This window comes from Sus scrofa, chromosome 6 (genome assembly GCF_054392235.1).
Source record: "Sus scrofa isolate SSC_HxYL_T2T_F1_AM1 chromosome 6, Sscrofa_HxYL_maternal_Yorkshire_Landrace_v2.0, whole genome shotgun sequence".
Classification (NCBI taxonomy): Eukaryota; Metazoa; Chordata; class Mammalia; order Artiodactyla; family Suidae; genus Sus; species Sus scrofa.
This window is the reverse complement of record NC_139388.1, coordinates 146,395,407-146,417,097: the sequence shown is the minus strand read 5'-3', so window position 1 is coordinate 146,417,097 and position 21,691 is coordinate 146,395,407. Positions and strand designations below refer to the sequence as shown.

Below are 21,691 nucleotides of genomic sequence, written 5' to 3'. Positions count from 1 at the left end.
CAGGCAATGGGTTCCAAGAGGAAGTTCCCTATGGACATCCAGGGGAAAGTTTCTTCATTTTTAGGAGACAGCCATAGAGAACCACAGCCTCTCTCTCTCCTGCTAGAAGTAAACAAGGAAGCAAGTACTAGCAACCACCCTATGACCTGAGGGAAATAAGCCATGGATAGGCTGAGGCCAGCAGTATTGACTGCAGCAGAAGGGGCAAGTTTTGGTTTTTGATGACCATGCTGAGCTTCTGGATTAATCAACTCTGAACTTGAAGCCCCAACTCTGGGTTTGCAATCAGTCACGTTTTTTATTCTGAAGACACCATATTATACCACCTCCAGTGACCACTGAGGGCAACATAAACAATACTGAAAATTTTGAGCATCTTTTGAAACATTGTTTTTCCCTTCCTTTGTTAGTTTTACTGTTTCCCTATTGTTGCTAAAATTCCTTATTGTTTAATTGCTACCCCCAGGGTACCTTCCCAAACACACTTTTTGTTCTTTTCTTCTTGGGACACCAGACATTAGAGCAACTGTTTTCTAGTGCTCCTACCCACTGCTTCTAGCTAACTGTTTTCTTCCTTTGTGAAAACAGTGCCCCGTGTCCCATCCTTGTCTGTACTAAAGGTATTTTTCAGTCTTTCTGAGAACATTTATTACTAACAACAATGTGGACAACCAGAGTTAACAAATAAAGCAAAAAGCATAATGGTTTTTTTTAAATGTTCTTAGTTTGACTGTATGATTAGCACTGTTGTTCATTAGATACAATACAAGCAGCACTGGTGGCCTTGGAATAAAAACCACTTGGGTTTGATTTTTGCTCAATACCATTTACCAACTGTGGGCCTCAAAGCAAGCTGCTTAACTAGCAAATGAAAAAATAATAAAATAAAATAAAATAGAAAAATATCTTCTACCCTGAAAACTATGTGAAGAATAAATACCATGTAATATATGTAAAACACTTAAGGCCAAATTTAAACTTCAATTTCCTGACTCCAAATCTACAGCTTCCTTCAGTTTATTACAACTTCATTTCTTCATTCACTATACAGTCATTTACTGAATGGCCGATATAGGCCAGGAAGATTTAGAGGCAAATATGGCAAGGTCTCTGCTCTTAAGCAGTTAACTGTTTACAGTGAATCAGACCAATAAATGGATATTAACAAGAGGGAGTCCACTTAGTTTAGCGGTTCATTACACAGGCTATAAAATCAGACAAATCTGGAGTTGAAGGTCAGCTCTGCTTTCATTTAACTTTGTGGCCTTCAGAGAGTTACTTCCCATCTCAAAACCAATTTTCTCATCTGAAAAAGGAGATAACAGTATCCCTTCACCGTTTGTTGATAGAAGGAAATGAGATTATGTCTCTGAAATGCTTAGCTCAGCGCCTGTTGAGTAAGCGTTTGTCTACTGTGGACAATCACCCTCATTGTCATAATAAATATTATGACAACTGTAAATATAACTGTGCCTAATTAAGTGAAAAGGGTATGTGCATGCACTATGAGGCATACAAGAGAGGTATTTAAATCAGTCTCCAGGATTAGGGATGCAATGTCCCCTAAAACAGCAGAAGCTTCTGGAAAGGTTTGAAATGTGGAGTTCATACTTCTAAGTGTGAAATTGTGTGAGTCATTCTAGGCGCTGCAGATTGATTTTTACAACTGAAGGTAGGGGGTGCTGGAGGAGGAGTGGAAAGTCGGTGGTAAATGTGGCCAAATCTAAGATTTTAAAGATTAAACTGAAGAATATCCAAAGCCTTTTAATCTGAGTGAAAGGGTGCCTGAATTCCATGTCAGAGAGTCACTGTGAACACAGTGAGGAGCACTCAGGCCCTTTTTCTTCTCTATAATTATAAGAAAAAAAAGATGAAAGCAGGTTTGCAAGAATCCCAATTGCACTGTATCAGGCTAGAAGTTTTAAATCTGTCAAAACAAATTTTCTAATTTTGAATGTAGTCAAACACTTGCCTGCTAAGCAAAGAGAACTCAATAAACAGTTTTATTTGTTTTATAAATAATTTGGTAAAAAGAATAATATTTGTGAATCCCACTAGCTGAAAAATGTTTGCCTAGTAAAATTTTACCACAGTATGAGCGTGTTCTAAACCTGAAGAGACAGACAGGACTGGATGGAATTGACACTGCCCCTTTCCCGAAAAAAAACCTCTTAAATTTTAGGTATCACACTGAATGGAATCTTTTAACACTTCGACGTAGGACAAGCAAAAATTCTTGTCACTTCTGCAGGGATTTTCACAGTATGCTTTCTAGAAACCCAAGCTCCTAAGAAGGCCACTCAATTAATGAATCAGTGAAGATTCTGCAGGAAACCTTAATCACTGCAATTATGTAGCCCAGCAGTTTATGTGATTATTGAGTATTTTTGGTCAATTTGTTCTTTTTTGTGTGACATTTTCAATGAAGTAACTTGAAAATGTTTTAATAAACTAATAAAGAGACAACCCATATGAAACAGAACATTTTAGCATTAAAAAGCCTAGGTTCCACTAATTTCTAGAGGTAGGACTGGGGAGAGTTGTGTAACTGTTTAGATGATAGCATGTGCAACTGAAAGACAGGGATAAAAAAAATATACCAAACTGATAAACTGTTGTGAAGATTAAATTAGATAATAACATACATAGTCGTTCTCAAGTACTTGCATATAGTAGGCATTCGGTAAATACCTCCTTTCATTTTGTGGGTCTTTTCAGCTTCCTTTCCACCAGTCTTGCTACTATTCCAATTCCCCAGTAAGTGACATGAATACACGCACACACAGAACTTGAAAGATACACCCTTACTGTCATAATGTTTTTAATTAGACTGTAACAATGAACCCACACCTTTCACTGTTAATACCCTAATTTTAAAGAACTTTCTCTATGTATTCTAGGTGGTAGAGAAATTCTGGGACTTACTTCTCACTATCACCACCTACTTCTAAAACAGGTTGCTGCATGTAGCTGACTCCTCTTCTAGTAACTCCTTCCTATAGCCAGGGGGGCAAAAAGCCCAAGCAAAAGCAGTCAGGTTTGGTCCCAGGACTTTGATTCTTGAGATAATGACACAAAAAGCAAGGGAACTTGGAGGTGTTGGGTACATGCCAGCACACCATTTAGCAGCAGGACCTTGGCAGTGTGGCCTGATGCTCAGCATTCAGAATAGCCTGGGTCCTGCTTGTCTTCCAAACTATCCTGCCAGCCTTCCATGGATGCTGTGGGCTCTAACATCCTTTTCACATATGCCCTTTCTGCTTAGAGTCAGATTCTGTTGTTTGTGACCAAAAATCAAGCTGAGGGAGAAGACCAGAGCTCTGGAGTCAGAGGATATTCCCGTGCTTCCTGAACTTGATCTACAGAAGAATTTAATTAGAAGATGCTCAAGGAAAAAAAAAATCAAAATGTTCCCTAATATTTTTTTATAGAACAAAAGCTAAGAAACTAAGAAATTCACTTCTGGATCCAGACAAATCCTTAGTCTATTCCAGGGGGAAATTATTACCATTAAATAAATTTTAAAATATGCCACCCAGTATTCTGGCACACTAACTGATTTACAAAGAGAAAGCTGCCAGATTAACCTCAAACCCAGACTACAATTTGTCCTTTACGGAAAAATCAAGACAGAATATTTTCTTCTCTGGTTGCCTCACTGTGTTGTTGATGGCATATCTGTATGCTTTCGGAGCCTTATACAGCTCCCTCTGTTCCATTGTAAATCTCACATTACACTCTTAACTCACTGCTGGACATTTCTCTGAGTCTAAATTTTTAGTCATATCTGAACAAAACTCACAATAGTCTTTGAAGATGAAGCAGGGACCTGAAACTTTGTTATGTATAACTGTTTCTTGTATTTACAAAACAAACAAACAAAATAATAAAGAAGGCATGAGAGAGGAAAGGAGGGAGGAAGGGAGGAAGAGAAGAAGAGGGGAAGAAAGAAAAGAGAGAGAGAGAGGGATGGAGGAAGGAAGGGAGAGGGAATGAATCTGCTGTAACTGCTTCAAAATGATGTATTCACTGAAATACTGCATTTACTCTAAAAGCGAAATTAACCCCGCACATGCAGACTGTGAATATAAACTCATTAACCAAAAGCGTTTGATTGAAAGTACACAGGACCTGGCCAAGAGCAACAAAGCTATGCCTTTAGTTGGTTCCTTAGAAGCAGTGCCTGAACTGAGGATTCTGACACAGGCAAGAATCGATGTAAGAGATACAAAAAGAGAGAGTCCTGGCTTCAGTCTCCCATAGGGCCACCTCCACTGTTGGCACCCCCTGAAATTTGTTTGAATCAGGAAACTGCCTCTGTTTGTTTGTTTGTTTGTTTGTTTCTTTGTTTTTTCTTAAACTAGCTTGCTTTAGCTTGGTCTGGATCTTCCTCAGGGATGGCAGTTCTTATAACAGACTATTATTTCAGAAACAAACAGCTTATTTCTCCTTCTCTGTGACTATTCCAATATACATTTCGGTGGAGGGAGGCGGAAGCACTCATTAGATAGAACTTAATCCTAAATCTTCCCACTACTAGTTGTGTGAGCCTGGAGCAGTCACTTCCAGAGGGAAAGTCAGTTGTGGAGCCAGAGGGAAAGTCAGTTGTGGACTGTTAGCCATCTCTCTACCAGAGGCCCAGAGAGGATAGAGGAAGACAGGACCTTACTTCTTGTCAGGGTCACAGGACAAGAATTAGAGAAATCGGAGTGTCTTGTCGACTTTATCTCCAGAACACTCTGTGTGAACACATCCCCTTCTCCACCCCAACCTCAGCTTTCATCATCCCTCAGCCAACTTCAACATCTTCTACCTGGTCTCCCTGCTCCCACTCTGCTCTTTCTGCCATACAGTCTTTGCAAAGCTTTGAGATGGATCTTTTAAAAACATAAATCTAATAATGTCACTTCCCTGCTTCAAATCTTCCGGTGTCCTCTTAAAATAATATAAAAACTCCTTTGCGGAGTTGCCGTCGTGGCGCAGTGGTTAACGAACCCAACTAGGAACCATGAGATTGTGGGTTCGGTCCCTGGCCTTGCTCAGTGGGTTAAGGATCCGGCGTTGCCGTGAGCTGTGGTGCAGGTTACAGATGCGGCTTGGATCTGGTGTTGCTGTGGCTCTGGTGAAGGCCGGCAGCTACAGCTCCAATTCAACCCCTAGCCTGGGAAGCTCCATATGCCGCTGGAGCGGCCCTAAAAAAGGCAAAAAGACAAAAACAAACAAACAACAAAAAAAAAAAACAAAAAAAAACTCCTTTGCATGGCCTCCCACAATCTGGCCCCCAATGTGGCCTCTGACCTCAATTCATGATACATTATATCCCTTCCTGCTCATCTCACTTCAGCCGCATGGGGTTTTTTCTACTCCTCATACACATTTCTGATGAGGGAAGGCTGTTTCCTCTGCCTAGAATGCTCTTCCCGGAGATCGCACATACCTGGTTCTTTCTGACCACTCAGATCTCAGCTTAAATGTTACATCTCAGAGACATTCTTCTCTGATGACCCCATCTACACAAGTTTCCCATCTACACAAGTTTCCTTCTATCATATCGTGTTGCTTTATTTTCTTAACAGCATTTTTCACAATCTGGCTTCAGGTTTAATTTCTTCATTGACTTTCTCTCTCCACTAGAATGAATGCATTTTCCCTGAGAGCAAGAAACTAGTCTCCCTGTTTCACTACTATATTTTTGGCACCTAGAACAGTGCCTGATACATAATAGGTAGTCAATAAATAATGACTGCATAAATGAACAAATACATTCTGAATGGTTCTCAGCTTTCTTCCTGTATTCAAAATTGACAACGGAAAATAACATTGCTTTTTTGAGTCACAACCTACAGGGAATCATTCAGCAGACAGCACATTTCTTGAGAACAAGGACGATGCCATTGTTCTGTCAAATTGCAGCACAGTGTCTAAAACATAACTGACATTCAATAAAGTGTCACTTGAATTAATACTTCATGGATCCTCCACCTGACATTGTCAAAATATTTTCATGTTATTTTACTGTTCATAAATTTAGTAGAATGCCTCAATATCTAATTTAGAAGTATAATAGCATATAACTTTATAAAGGTATCTCCAGTTAAATTGAGTATTATTTCCCACAAGCCAAGGACTAGAATTAGCAGTACTCCAATTCAACCAATATAAGGGAAAGGAAATTCTCTAATAGAAAGTACAATTCAAGGTGAATTAGGCTACTCTGAGGCACCATGGTTTAAAGAAAAGAGCTTGGCCATCAAATCCCAGTTTGACCACTTAGTAGCTCTGTTACCTTGAATGAATCACTCAACCTCTTTTAGCTTAGATTCTTAATTATTTGTATATTGGAATATCATAGGGTTGTTGTAAGAAACAAAGAAAATTATTTCTGAAAAAGAGCCCAGCAGTTGAATACAAGACCTGAAATCATAAAACTCCTAGATGAAAACATAGGTGGTAAGCTCTTTGACATAGGTCTTGGTGTTGATTTTTTTTTTTTAATATGACCACAAAAGCAAAAATAAACAAGTGGGACTACATAAAATTTAAAAGTTCTTTACAGTAAAGGAAATAATCAACAAAATGAAAAGGCAACTTACTAAATGGAAGAAAATATTTGTAATTCATATATCTGATAAGGGGCTAATATCTAGAATATATAAAAAACACACACAATTCAATAGCAAATAAACAATCTTATTAAAAAATAGGCAGAAGATCTAAGTAGACACTTTTCCAAAGAAAACATACAGATGGCCAACAGGCACATGAAAAGATGTTCAACATCACTAATCATCAGGAAAATGCAAAGCAAAACCACAATGAGATATCACCTCGCAACTCTTAGAATGGCTATTATCAAAAAGATAAGAATTAACAAGTATTAGTGAGGATGCAGAGAAAAAGAGATCCTTGAGCACTGTTGGTGGGAATGTCAAGTGGTGCAGCTACCGTGGAAAATGGTATAGAAGCTCTTCAAACAACTAAAAACAGAACCATACAATCCATCAATTCCACTCCTGGGTATTTACCTGAAGAAAACAAAAACAATAACTTGAAAAGATATATTCATCCCCATGTTCACTGCTATATTATTTACAATAGCCAAGATACAGGAACAACCTAAGTGTCCATTGATGGATAAATGGGTAAAGATGTGATACACACACACACACAACGAAGTATTACTAACCCAGCCATAAAAAAATAAATAAAATTATGCCATTTGTGACAACACGGATGGACCTCAAGGGCATTATGCCGAGTGGAATAAGAGAAAAACAAAGAGTATGTGTTCTTACTTACATTCAGAATCAGAAAATAATAACAACCAAGCTCATAGACAAAGAGAACAGACTGAGGGTTAACAGAGAGGGTGGTGGTGGTAGAAGAAAGGGGTAAAATGGGTCAAAAGGGTAAAGAAGGAAAAAAGTAAATAGTAATAAAAACTATGTTCGAAGGTAAGAATTTACTGTATCTAAGGTTGTTAATATATTCATGTTTCCAGAACCTCAAAAATAAATAAATAAAACATACACAATAGTATTTTGTATATAAAATATTAAAAGTACTTAAAATGAATATACTAAATCCATTTTATCAATATGGATAAATCACAAAACATCATTGCTAGTTGAAAAAGGCAAACTGTAGAATAACATATATAACACCAGACCATTTTGTCACATACACGGAAACAACACTAAAACAGTATTCTGGAAAATCATAATAATGGTAACTTCTAGAAACTGGGGGAAAGAAGTATATGTCACAAATGGGAAGTGGGATAATTGTAGGTAATGTATTAGGTGCTTATTAAGTGTGATATGGTATTTAAGTATTTTACATATATCATTACATTTGATAGGAAGGAAGAAAGGAAGGAAGGGGGGAGGGAGGAAGGAAGAGCCTAACACAATGCTTGTCTCTAAAAAATTTTTTTGTGTTCCTTAAAAAGCAATAAATGTCCTATAAGTAAAGTTACTCAAACAAAACTTGGAACAATTTCACCAAGAATAGTCTAGAAAGAGATCAAACATTAGCTAGGCTGTTTTACTAAATGACCCTCAATAAACCAAGAGATTTTATAAGGTCAACCCTCTTATTTTACAAATATGGAACAGAAGTACAGGCAAGCAACACAACTTGCCCAAGATGAAATACAAATTCCTCTTGCTAATCTTCAAGGCAATCTACCAACACACTCCTCCCTCCCCTACCCTTCCGTCCCTGTTTGACTCATAACACTTCTTGACATTCTCAAACACACTGCAACAAAAACAGATTCGCTTACCATTTCCAGCACACCTGGCTTGACTGTCCTCTGTGCCTCTGCATAGACTCCCCCCCCCCCCCACAGCCAATGCTAAGGCAAACTATGTTCCTCCCTTCTTTTATCGCAACACTTAAGGAAAAAAGTTTTTCCTTATTAATGTTTCCACATCTCCATCTGACCTCAGTACTCAAGGGCTCTGATGTCGCCCTTTTCTAATTCACAAGGCAAACTGTATGATCTTCTTAATATTTAAAACAGACCAAATCATTCAAAGCTGTGGGCTCCTCTCCACCATACTTAAAAATCTAAACTCTCAAAGGAAAATGACAAAGTTCTGCATGGTTTGGCCCCACCTGCCTCCCTAGCTTCGCCTTAAAAGCATTATCATTTTATTCACCCTAATCTCTCCATCTGTCCTTCTTTACGTTCCTCTAATGCTTCCAGTTCCTACACAGACGTGTAAACAAGCTGCTCTTTCTTCTTCAAAGTATCATCTTTCAAGATTCATTATGAATGACATTTTCTCAACCACACACACATTCCACCAATGTATCAGGAGAAGATCCTCTTTGACACTATCCCAAAGCACCTTTTTCTCGCCTGCCTAACATGCCCATTGTTTTAATGATGTATATAAGGGGTAAAGGGATGCCGGAAGCTGCCCCTCCTTCTCTGTTCAGGTGGGCAGAGCAAGTCCCATTGGAGCAGATGTTGTAGAAGTAAGAAACATTTACTTTGATAAATATAGAATGAGTAGGTTTACATAGTGGAAATCTGTGTGGCACCATAAAGGAAAATCTACACAACACTCCTGGTATATACTGCTGGTCTTGGGAAGAGGTAGACCATCACGTTTTCTGGGAAAAAAAAAGAAGACCAAGCCATCTAAACTTTCTCCCAGCAAAGAAATCCGAAGCAGAGTGACTTTGGCTACACTCAATAGAGGGCAAAGACATGGAAAAGCTTAAAAGAAAAATGACTGGAGGAGAAAAACAAACTTGTGAGGAGTTGATCTCAGCGCAACCCAGATCCTAAGGACCCGGGAGGGACAGCTAGTTCCAGACAGTACATGGCCGGAGGCCAGTTGTTCTTTGGGTCTTTATACTCCAGCACCATGGGTGTGCTCCAGGGAATTGCTGTTGAGCTTCCTGGCTGAAGTTACGGGTGTGAACTAATGTGCCCTCTAATGATGGCATCCAAGAGCAGACCCACCGCAGCCTGGACAGGGACATGCTCCACCAGGGTCTCGAAGAGGCAGTGGACCAGCACTGTCCTTCTGCCTGGACGAGGGCAATCTGCAGCCGCTGCACCATGTGACAGTGAGAGGAGCCAGGGTAATGACCGATCAGACTGGTTACAAGTGTTTACTGTTTATTCACTGTCTCCCTTAGTGGACTGAAAGCTTCATGAAAGAAGCTGGTTTGTCTGTTTGGCTTACTTTCAGGGCTACCAAGTACAGCACAGACGACACCCTGCTCCCCGAGTGTCATCCACATAGGATAAAATGTGAATAGTGCCCCCTAGAGCCATGTAACTGCTCAACACCTACAACCACATGGGTCAGCTCCCCCCACCACACACACCTCCTTCACCACCACATCACTAGAGTGTCAGGCATGAAGCAAGTGCTTAATAAATATTTACTGAATAGTTGTATAAAAAAATGCATGATGGGCTATCCATTTGCACACATTTCTATGATTCTTCCTAGGAACTCTTTGGGTATTTCCCCACACGCAACTAATATGGTATGTCCAGCAGGGACAATTTTAATCTATTTTGAGGCACCGGAAGTCAGAACTGAAAAGAAGATTAGAGTGACAACTACTTTACCTTATTGATGAGGAAAGGGAAAAGCACAAACAGAGTGACTTTCTCCTGTGGTAGAAAAGCCAATTCCAGAACCCACGTCTCTTGCCAGCCCATTTTCTCTATGGCCCTCCACCTGCTCCTTCAATCGCTTTTTCTTGTTCTTCTTATGAAACAGAGGCAGAGGTCACTTAATCACTGACTGCTGCTTGTGCCTTAGGACTTTTGAGGTGGAATGTGTGTTCTGTCTGACCCTGACAAGGTGCTTGGTGGCAGGATGTTATCAGGAAATTTCATAACATCAAGAACACAGTCAGAGTTCCACTTGACTGTCTGGTGAATTCCCCCAAATGCCATCATATCTTTCATAATTTCTCTTTCAGCATTTAACAACATACTTCTTTTGCCAAATTTCCATGAATCACACCAACAGCAGCATATTCTTAACCACAGAAAATGACACATTAAGTATTCAGAAAGAGGGACAAAAAGATCAAATCTACTTTCAGGAAATAAAGGATTAGTGAAAAGTGTATTTTTAAAATTACACGATTTTTATTAGATCAATGACTGCTTAAAATAGATAGGTTTCCAAATCTAACTTAGCCTTATGTCTTTGTATTACCATTTTTTTTTTTTTTCCTTTTTAGGAAAACTGCAGCATATGGAGATTCCCAGGATAGGGGCTGAATCAGAGCTATAGCTGCCAGCCTATGCCACAGCCACAGCAATGCCAAATCCGAGCCTCGTCTTCGGGCTACACCACAGCTCACGGCAACGCCACTCCTTAACCCACTGAGCGAGCCCAGGGATCAAACCTGTGTCCTCACAGATGCTAGTCAGATTTGTTTTCCACTGAGCCACGACGGGAACTCCTACCAAGATTGTTAAAAATAGTAAAGCTAGGAGTTCTCTTGTGGCCCAGCAAGTTAAGGATCCAGCATTGTCACTACGGCAGCTTGGGTCTCTGTTTGGGGACAGGCTGGATCCCTGGCCTAGGAATTTCCACATGCTGTGAGTACAACCGGAAAAACAAACAAACAAAGAAACAAACAAACAAAAGACGTAAGGCTACTTGGTGTAGAATTTATCCTGTACTCATATTTCATGATTCTTACTTAAACTAATAGCTGATTTCTTTCTTTCTAACAGAATTAAAGTGTGAAAAATCAAGCTTCCTCTTTTACCTCTGCCACTATCTTTCATTTTTAGATTTACGGCCCCTGAACACTTATCATAAAAATCGTCAGGGGTAAAATAATATATAGATTTTGAATAAGTGCCAAGATTATCCACTGACAAGTTCTTCCTATAAATGTTGCCCTAGAGAATGTCTGGAGAGGAAAAATTACACTTTGTGCTATTTGCAGATTACAAATAATAGTAATACTTTATCATGACCTGGTCTAACTGTAAGGTAGTTTACAACTCTGTGTTTCTCACTCTTTGGTCCGATTTCAGGCTGGTGTAAACTCAACCCTGGGCTGAGAGTCGGTGGTCGGGATTCTATGAAGCCCCCGTATTCCTGATCACTTGTGAGGAGAGGAGGATAACTGAGGCACAGGCTCAACTCTCATGGAGAATGATCTGATGTAGGACAGCAACCACATGCACAATTAATGCGACTCCCACATTTACATAAGGACAGGTGTGAGCACAGGAAGAAGTCCCTGGCTGGAAAGACGAGGGACACATTCTGGACTAGTGGCAGAGGGCTTCAGAGCTGGAGGTAGTGGTCCCTCCTCCAGGTTTAAGGGAAGGGGGAAATGGGATCCAGCATGTTTTAGATTTAGAGGGTTCACTGGCAGCTGGGAGCGGGGAAAGCATCTCAGAGCTGAGTGAATGCAAGAGAGCGGTGGTGACCATAGTGACAGGGAAGGGGAGGAGGGACAAATTACAACACCTTGTAAAAATTTATGCATTTTTCTTATTTTTTTTCTGAAAACCTACATTCTCTACCACATATTTCCCTCTCCCTCCCACCCCTACCTAGTTAACTAGAATTAATCAAACTGTGAAATATCACCTGTCTCTTTTCTCTACTTTCCTGCAGGAAAAGTCTATCTGAACACAAGAAGTCAACATTATCTTCCAGTAAAATACATCACAGTAGTATTCCTAAGATGAAAGAAAGAGTCAGAATTATATTTACATACATTAACCTTGGTTTTCATTACAATCCTGTGAAATAGACTTGGTAGGTATTTTTATTTCTATTTTACAGGAAAAAACAATAGTTCTCAAAGATAGCAAGTGAATTGTCTAAGGTCACATAATTAATTATGTATGGCACTGGGACCAGACCCCATCTTCTGATTTATGTGCTTAGACATCCAGTCAATAAGCATGTATTGGGCACACCTTGTATGGCTGGTAATGATGATAGTTCCTAGGAAAAGAATAATGCACCAGATGGTTACTGCCCCTGCCCTCAGAAGGTCAATTAACCAATACGTCCAGTAAAGTGTCACTCAGACCAAGACGGAAATGCAAGGTAGAGATGACACCAAGGGCTGGAGCATCCAATCAAGCCTAGGGAGGCTCAAGAAAGCCTCCTCTAACAGAGTGACTGCTAACCTGAGGTCTTAATCAGTCCAAGATGGGTGACTGCTCAGCAGCTGGTGCCGAATGACTGAGGGTGAAATGTAAAGGGGGAAAATGGAGACACAGTGTTCTAAGTAAAGACAGCACAGTCCCCAAGAATTTCCTCTTCATAGTGCTGCTTCCCTGTGTGTATGTCCCTCTTATTAAAGAAGTCACATGCTGGGAGTTCCCGTCGTGGCTCAGCAGAGGCTGCAGTTTCCATCCCTGGCCTGGCTCAGTGGGTTAAGGATCCGGAGTTGCTATGAGCTGTGGTGTAGGTCCCAGATGTGGCTTGGATCTGGCGTGCTGTGGCTGTAGCTGTGCTTGACAGCTACAGCTCCAATTTGACCCCTAGCCTGAGACCTCCATATACCGCAAGTGCGGCCCTAAAAAAGAAAAAGAAAAAAAAAAAGTTACACGGTGTCCAACTGTCATTTCTGTATAAGAATGACTTGCTAAGGTTACTGCAAAATGTTGACAGGTACTCAGGAGACAAGATATAAGAGGAACCCCAAGAAAAAAAAAATAGGTCCTTTCTTTGGTTACCTTCTTTATGAACATGGGAATTTTCTAAGGGAAGAGCAGGATTTGAGAAGATAAATAATAATCCTCAAGAAGCATAGTGGGGAGTTGCCATTGTTGCTCAGCAGGTTACGGACCTGACATTGTCTATGTGAGGTGCTGGTTCAATCCCTGGCCTGGGTCAGTGGGTTAAGAATCTAGTGTTGCCGCAAGCTTCAGTGCAGGTCTCAGATGTGGCTTGGATCCCCTGTTGCTATGGCTGTGGCAAAGGCCCCAGTTACAGCTCTGATTTGTTCCCTGGCCCGGGAACTTCCATGGTGGTTGAAATAGAAGCGTCTCACCTCTCAGATAAGGAATTGAGAGAAAATGAAGGAGTCAGAATGTGACATGCTATAGTTGTAGGTCCTAGAGTCATGAGGCATGAATGACATGACTGTGGAACACTGGTGGATTATAAAAATGCTATAGGTATGTAAGGAGTTTGAAGAAGGACCTCCCTGCTGTTTCTCAACAGGGCAAGGCTAGGACTAAAAGCCGAAACATGACACCCAGTATCCCTCACTACCTCTCAGCTCCCCAGACAAACCATCAATCGCTGTCTGTTAAACATGGCTGCACTGCATATTCCTGAGTGTTATTCCCAGAAAAACGATACTATGGAAACTTGCATAATTGAGTTATTGACCTTAATAGCTTTTTCTAAAGAGAAAAGCCAATGAGTCACAATTATTCTACAACTCTAGACCATCTGAATTTCTTCAAATACGATGGCTTAAGAATTGTTTAATTCTTGGCTCTCTATGATAAACTCAAAATTTTTTAAAAATCTGCATTTTTAAGCCTTGATTTATCTCATTAATTTTCAAGTTATATTGGCTTCTAGATATAATATATCATTTAGATAATCTGCCACCTCCCTGTGTATGGCATCTGAAAGCCTGAGTCACTCAGATGTCTCCATTCTTATAAACAAACAAACAAACCAAAACACAATTGACCACGCAGTCTCCTTCCTAAACTTCTCCTTCTGGTTCATTAAACCATGATTCTCCGAAATAAGTGAACTTGAGCACAACAAGTAGAAAAAGACCTTAGACATCTTTTAGCCCTAATTTTGCACTTTACAGGTAAGAGGATATATAACTTTCCCAGTGTTATTATTAGGACTAGAATTCCTGGCCTCTGTCTAAGCTAAACAAACAAATCAACAACAGGAATGCCCTTGTAGCACAGCCGGTTAAGGATATGGCATTGTCACTGCAGCAGGTTGGGTCACCGATGTGGCGCGGGTTCCATCCTTGGCCCAGGAACTTCCATCTGCTGCTGGAACGGCCAAAACCAAAACCAAATCAACAAGAGCAAAAAAATTAAAACTAAACTCAGAGTCAGATATCTTAAATAGAAATCTGGTTGTAGTACTGGATTGAGTTCTTTGACTGAAGGATGTGGAGAAATAGTGGCAATCTCACAGCATGCAGTTAAATGAAGTAATGTGTGTAAAAATATTTACCGCAATGCATGGAACATAGAGATGTGTAAGAAATGTTTGCCGAAATCAATCACTCCTTAAATCGACCATTTCTAATAGCATTAGTTCTCTATCTTTCCTTCTCTGATTTACCGATTTCTTCCTACGGTCTCCACCCTTAGGTCCTAATTGACCTGTGGAAGCAAGTTGTAACTGATTTCACTTTCCCATTTTCCAGCCCAAATTAATCCACACACTGTAGCCCTACTAATCTTTTTAAAACTCTCTCACCTATTCAAAAACCACAAAAGAGGTTCTACTGCCTCCTGGCCAAAGAACTGAATCCTTATCCCACATTCATCCTAACTACCTCAATCTGGCCCCAGGAATCTTTGCAAACCATTCTTTCCATAGTTCCAAGGTGCATCCTCTGTTCTCATCAGCTGGACATACACGCTCTCAGCGGTAAGGTCAAGAAGCTATGCCATTCCATCTCTTCTTGGAAGTCTACTCTGACAAACTTAGATGGACTTTCTTCCCAGAGCCAAGGGCAATATTAACTATATCCTATCTTATATGTTCTCTAATTATTTCATTCATAAATGTGGGAATGCTTCTCTGAACAGATTATAACTTTCTGATGAATTTTTAAGAAGTATACTTAGTGTCCCTTCCACAGTGCTTAAAATATATTGTAGTAAACTTAAAAAAGTAAAGATGTCCGAATAACCCCAATTCTTCTAAAAAATTATAGATTTTCTCTATCATGTCAATTCACATATTTAATCATTTCCCCTGAAGCAACATCCTGAACATGGCAGAATTTATAGGCAGAGAAAATTAGCAATTAAATAGTACTTTTTAATACTGTAAAATAGCATTACTGCTGTAAAATAATCAGTTGCATATATTTATCACATTAGTATCTTTAAGGAAAATTTCATTTGTCAAAGTATATCAGTGATTCCTTAATTATAAAAAAACAATTCCATCTATATTGCAAAATACCTCCTTGAACTGCAACATCCCTGTTGTTGTCCATGGCTACCGAGCAGGGTATTTGCTGTTTCAAGATTAAAGGCTGTTTCAGGATTAAGGCTGCTTTAATTCAGTTCCAAAGTTGTAGATGAGAAGCTCTGTTCCTCATACGTTTTCTCTCACCATGTTGACAGTTTTAGATCTACGCTTTTTTTTTTTTTTTTTTTTTTTTTACAGTATTAGCCACATTCTGCTAGTTTGGGGAGGGCCAGGTGTATAAAAGTACAAAACGTAGTCTAGCTTCCTCTGAACAGCTCCCTTGAGTTATTCCTGCTTCTGACAATTTGGCTGTCATGTCAAATAACTGGACTATCTGATGAATATAATTCATTAAAAAACATAGTAATAATAAGTCAAACAATTGCTTTGCTGAGTCAGCTGGCTGAATCCAACAGAATTTGACGCCTCACATAAATAGCAGCGAAGAACCATAGATCATCTACCATGGTGACATAATTTCCCACTATATTCTCACTTAATTTCACATCTTCTTTTGTATTTTGTAAAGTTTCTGGAGGAAAAAATGTAAAAAAGCTTTTGATTGCGCCATAGATAAACCTCGATTTAAGTATTTACTCATCAGAACTTAACAGCAGTTTGGATGTCTCCTTATGATGGCATCTCTTCTCTGCTGTTTTCCAGCAGTGACAATTGAATATTATTAGAGTCATGATGGTCTTCCAAGATAATATATACCCAGGGTCCTTTTAAGTAAGGAGTTTGGATAATTAGATAAGTATGCTATGTCCAATGCAAAAAAAAAAAAAAAAGAAAGAAAAAAGAAAATGCTAATAGGAAATTATCTATTTATCTATCTAGATATTTGGGGGAGCATGGCTTGCAGTGGCTTTTTTTTTTGTCTTTTTAGGGCCGCACATGCAGCATATGTAAGTTCTCAGGCTGGGGTAGAATCAGAGCTGCAGCTGCTGGCCTACACCACAGCCACAGCAACACCAGATCCAAGCTGCATCTGTGACCTACGCCATGGTTTCTGGCAACTCCAGATCCTTAACCCACTGAGCAAGGCCGGGGATCAAACCTGCATCCTCATGGATACTAGTCAGGTTCTTAACCAGCTGAGCCACAGAGGGAACTCCTACAGCAGCTTTTTTTCTTTTTTTTTTTTTTTAATGTGGGATCTTGGTTCCCAGTCTGGGTATTGAACCCAGGTGACAGCAGTGAAAGTAATAAATCTTAACCACTAGACCAGTAGGAACTCCTTGGGAGTATATATTTTATAGTTAGGAAAAAAGTATAAAAAACAGTCTCTCCAACATTTATACACTGAGAATTCAATTCACTTAGTTCTCTTGTACTCATTCTTATAGTTCCCTAAACTATTAAGAAAGCAGTTTCGCCAGTTTTCTTCCTTTGAGATAATTCCAGCTTTGTACTGTAGATCTTTTTCATGATAATTGGAGCTTTAATTTCAATGGTGCACAAAACAGAAAATAGAACAATTTCCTTTAGTTAAAAAAAAACACGTCTTTTGGAAACCATGGATTTCTTCTTTTTGATATGATCACATGCTGAATTTATTTTGTTTAATGTTTTTGTTAGAAATTAACCAACAAAGTATCTAATTAAATGCTGCAAACCAATAAATATTTTAAGTGCAGATGTTAATTGAAATTAAATAAGTTCCAAATACAGTCTTTCTTAAGAGAATGAGTTTGGTCACCCAGGTTGCAATTTTCCGAAGTTATTTAACATCTTCCTAAGGCCACCATGCTCTGGTATTAGAATCAATGTTTTGAAATAAAAACATACTACATAGTTTCTTTTCTCAAAAAAAAAAAAGTGACAGTTATAAGCCTGATTAACTGTGTGAGTAAGCATTTTATTCATATGATTTACCTTTTTTCTATGACATATAGAGTACTGATATAAAGAGTGCCAGACAACAAACTCAAATATGTAGGACTCAAATGACTCAAATGTGAAAAATTCAGCTACTCTGTTTGCCTTTAACACTACGTTAATTGTCACACTTTAGCGAAGTGCATATTATTTAGAACTTTTTCCCCTTCTGTTTGGCCACCTACACACCATAGAAATAAATATGGCTAAAATTGGCACTGGTTTTGATGAGCCATGGTGATGACATCAGCCTGAGTTCTAGCTCCTGGAGTGCAGAACTGAGACCATACAGAGATTTGTGGGCAGTGAGGTCCCAACATAACTCTACTTGTCACCACACATTACTGATTGGGAGTCAAGATTTCTGCTCTAAATATACAACACCAGTTTAACACAGGTATTCTGGAATATCTGTGTTGTCAAACACAGGGGAGGGTAGGAGGGAAAAAGGAACTATGGTTCTGTTATAAAATACCAGGGATTTAAAACTACACAAGGTGCACAACAATGTTAATGTACTTAATACCACCTACTGTACACTTGTAAGTGGTCAAAATGGTCAATTTTGTGTTATGTGTATTTTACCACAATTAAAAAAGAAAAACTATACATGGGTGGGTTCTGAAAACTGTACCAGGATTTCAGGAGTTTTCCACAACTGTCTAATAAATTTCCAGGTCCAGTATGTAATCTGTTTTAACCCTGTCACAGTGACCAGATTGCTTTTCTGTGAACATCTATTAAACCAGGCTGCTTGGGGCCAAGAAACAACACATCAGGAATTAGTAAATGGAACTTACACAAAATGTCTAGCTTAGAGTAAGGCAGAGGAAAACCTGGAAAGTACGATAGAAGTACGGGTGTTTGCCTAGGATCATGTGGAAACATCACTTGCTCCTGGGGCTAGGGCCTCTGTGAGGAGGTGGGAAGTGCAGACACCTCTCCTTCCTATCCCAAGATTGGCCTTGCCTTAGCCCTGCGCGATAGCCAAGGACAATCAAAAGCTGGTTAGAGGGGAGTGACCAGGCCTCGGGGCCCACTGGCTGTCAAGCACTTCCTAGAGGTTGCAGCCCGGTTCCAAATGGCTGAGGCTGGCCAAGCGGCAGGATGCGTCTTCACTCTCCTGTCTCCAAGTCAGATACGAGCCTGCAAGCGGGTTGAGCGCCGGCCCGGCTGCTGCGGGGGGACAGCTGCAAGATCGCTGTGCCAGTCTGCGGTAGGTCGCAGGTAAAGCGCTGCTGCAGACTGAAAAATCACTCGACGTGCGAGAGGTATCTGAAGTAAGGAGAAAACCCAGAGCACCGAGTACAGTTGTCATCGCCACACCGCTTCCAGTGCACCCAGGAGAACCTCTGCTTTTGCACAAGCGCTGAAACGATACCTGGGCATTCCCTTACTTTGATTAGAATGCGAGCAACGTTTTGAAATAAGTTGGTCTCCATGTGTGCACCATCAGAGCCTAATGCAATGCCTGGCACCAGAAAGGTGCTCAGAAAGTAAGTAAGGAGCTCAGCTCCACAGCCGCGACCATCATAGCGCGGGCAGGGGCCCTTCCAAAGTTCCGCGGTTGCAAACACAACCCCGCAGGGGCTGCCACTTCCGGAAGTCTCCACAGCCCGCCGGCGCGCACTCCTCCCCTCCTCCAAACTCCCAATACTCTGAAACTACCTACCAGCAACGGCGACCAGCAGACAGACAGCACGCACATGATCCCCATGAGCTGGATGGCCGTCTCAGTCGTGATCCGGCCCCACTGGGCGCTGGACTGCGACGCCGTGGCCTTGGCGCGGCAGCGGGACACCAGAGCCTTAATGGTAGCCAGGTTGCAGGCAAAGGTAACAACCAGCGCTGAGAGCCCCAAGAATGAAAAGGCAGAAGCGAAGAAAATGTTGCCCCAGTTGTTCTCGGAGCTAGTCTCGTTGCCCCCTGTCCTGGTGCTAATGAAGCACCACGTCCCGGGCCACTGGATGGTGTACTGGCCCACGCCCAGCACCGGCAACAGGGCGAAGGCGAGCACCGCCAGCCACATGCCAAGCAGCACCGCGCGGGTGGCGCTCGTCTTCATGTGGCTCGAGTACCAGTGCGGTGCCCGGATGGCCAGCGCCCGCTCGACGGCCATGGCACTGGCGATGAAGAGCGAGGAGAGCCCAAAGGCGGTCATGGTCAAGCCGAAAAAGGTGCACAGCCGCCCGGACGGGTCGAGCTGCTCCCAGCGCTGGTGGGACAGGTACAGGACGATGACCACCGGGCTGGTAAGCAGCTGTCCGACCATGTCGGTGAGCGCCAGCCAGCCGATGCACAGCAGGAACGACTTCTTGCGCTTGCTCTCCCGGCGCCGGTAGCTCTGCGACACCAGCAGCATGGCCAGCGCGTTGCCCACGAAGCCAGTGATCAGCATGGTCATCGGGAAGACTACGGACACTGAGCCGCAATCCTCGCTGGACCCCAGGGAGCGCGTGAGGTTGCCCTGCTCCTCAGCGGAGCGCTCGGGCGCCCACATGCCCGAGTAGGAGAGGTTGAGGCGCGTGCAGAAAGGGGCGCCCCCCTGGTCCCGGGTCTCCTTCATGTTGTCCTCGAGGTGAGGAGGGGACGGCGCCCAGAGAGAAGCAACGGGAGCCGGCAGACGGGACGCGGGCGGCGGAGGCTGTCTGTGGCGACCAGGGCTGAGGCTGGGGCTGGGCTGCCCTCCATGATGCGGGGCGCAGCCGCCGCCTTACTTCGCCTCTTCGGAGGCGGCGCCAGGGCTTTTTGGCCGCGCCGCAGCCGCGCCGTCGGCTCCGGGAAGCGTTCAGAGGCCGGGCAAGCCGAGGTGCCCGGGGCCTTGTATAAGCCCGAGGGGGGCGGGGCGCCCGTGAGGTAGGAGGAGGATGCAGCAGCAGCTGCGCGCCTCTCTCCGCTGCAGCGTGACCACGGGTTGGCCGCCGGGGCTGGGAAAACCCTCCGGACGACTCCTCTCGAAATGCCCCAGGTCCTGGCCGGACCCGACGCCCAGCCAGGGCGCTTTGCCCCGCTTGGCGCCTCCTCGGGTTCTCTGCCAGACGAGCGTCGGTGGGCGGCGGAGGCTACGCTACCTCCAGCCTGTTGTCCAGGCGGACCTGAGTCCCCGCCCCCCTCATTCTCCATCCACAGGCACTTGTGCAAGGACCAGATCGTCCTCCCGAAGCTCTTTTGTAATCCGGGCAGGTGTATCTCACTTGACCCTGAGCAATGTAAGCAAACCTGTTGCAGAGAGGAGAGTGGACGTTTTTCCTTTACTACCTCGGGACTACTAGCGTGATCGTGAGCAGGCCAAGTTGCTCTGTCCCAGAGGAACACTTGAAACTGTAAACTTAGTACAGGAAAACAAAATAAAATCAGATGGTGGAATTCAAAAATAAAGAAATCCCAACTACCACCCACCACCACCACATTCTTCCCTTCCAAAAAAAAAAAAAAAAAAAAAAAAAAATTCATCTAGGGCAAAAGTGGCTAGAGGCAGGTGGCAGCCATTCACTATCTCATTTATCTCAGCGCATCTAAGATACTGAAATCAAAGTCTGCCTGCCTAAGGAGCTGGAGAGGAACGGGGGAGAAGGGCAGAGGCAAGAGGCAAGCTCTTATAGAGCCTCCCACCATCTTTTTCCAACCCTTGCCCATTCTTATGCAGTTAGGACTAGAAACTGTATTTACATGTATGAAGGCCTTCACCTAATCTTTTGTTAAACCAGTATTTTATGTTTCTACAACCATGTTTTTTTCCCAGACATGGCCCAAGGTCCTGTTAGTATTATTCCTCTTCTTTTAAGGTGAGGTGACTGAGGTTCCATGAAGTTAAAGGAAGTGCCCAAATCTTTTAGCAATTCTCAGTCTCCATCTTTTTACCTGAAGCACAGTGTTCTTTACATGGATACCATAACCACTCTCAATAGGTGAAAATCAATGTTAAGACCAGCTGTTCTCAAATCTAGGGAGAGCCTGGTTTTTCTGCCTGTTCATCTTGTCCAGGAAATGAAAAGATTTTAAAAACCTACAGACTTAATTTTTCTTCATATTTAAGAAGTTAGACCTAATCATATAGCACTGCAAAGACCATATTCAGACTTCAGCTTGACTTTCAGAGCAAGCCCCAGTCAGTTCGGTTTTTTGTTTTTCCTAGCTTAGTT

General features: G+C 42.0%; 1 protein-coding gene across 9 annotated transcripts in view; it reads right to left on the bottom strand.

Annotated features, from left to right (window-relative positions):
* PTGER3 (prostaglandin E receptor 3) overlaps positions 1–20,652 on the bottom strand; it is a 202,707-nt gene extending 182,055 nt beyond the window's left edge. For 7 of the 9 annotated variants that reach the window (XR_014804996.1, XM_005656131.4, XM_084958579.1 and 4 more), the window contains exon 1: positions 19,222–20,652. Coding sequence is in view for 8 of the 9 variants with exons in the window: in XM_005656131.4 (XP_005656188.3) it covers positions 19,222–20,115 (894 nt within the window). In the remaining variant the exon portion in view is untranslated. 9 annotated transcript variants of the gene reach the window in all.
* Positions 20,653–21,691: the final 1,039 nt, after the last annotated feature.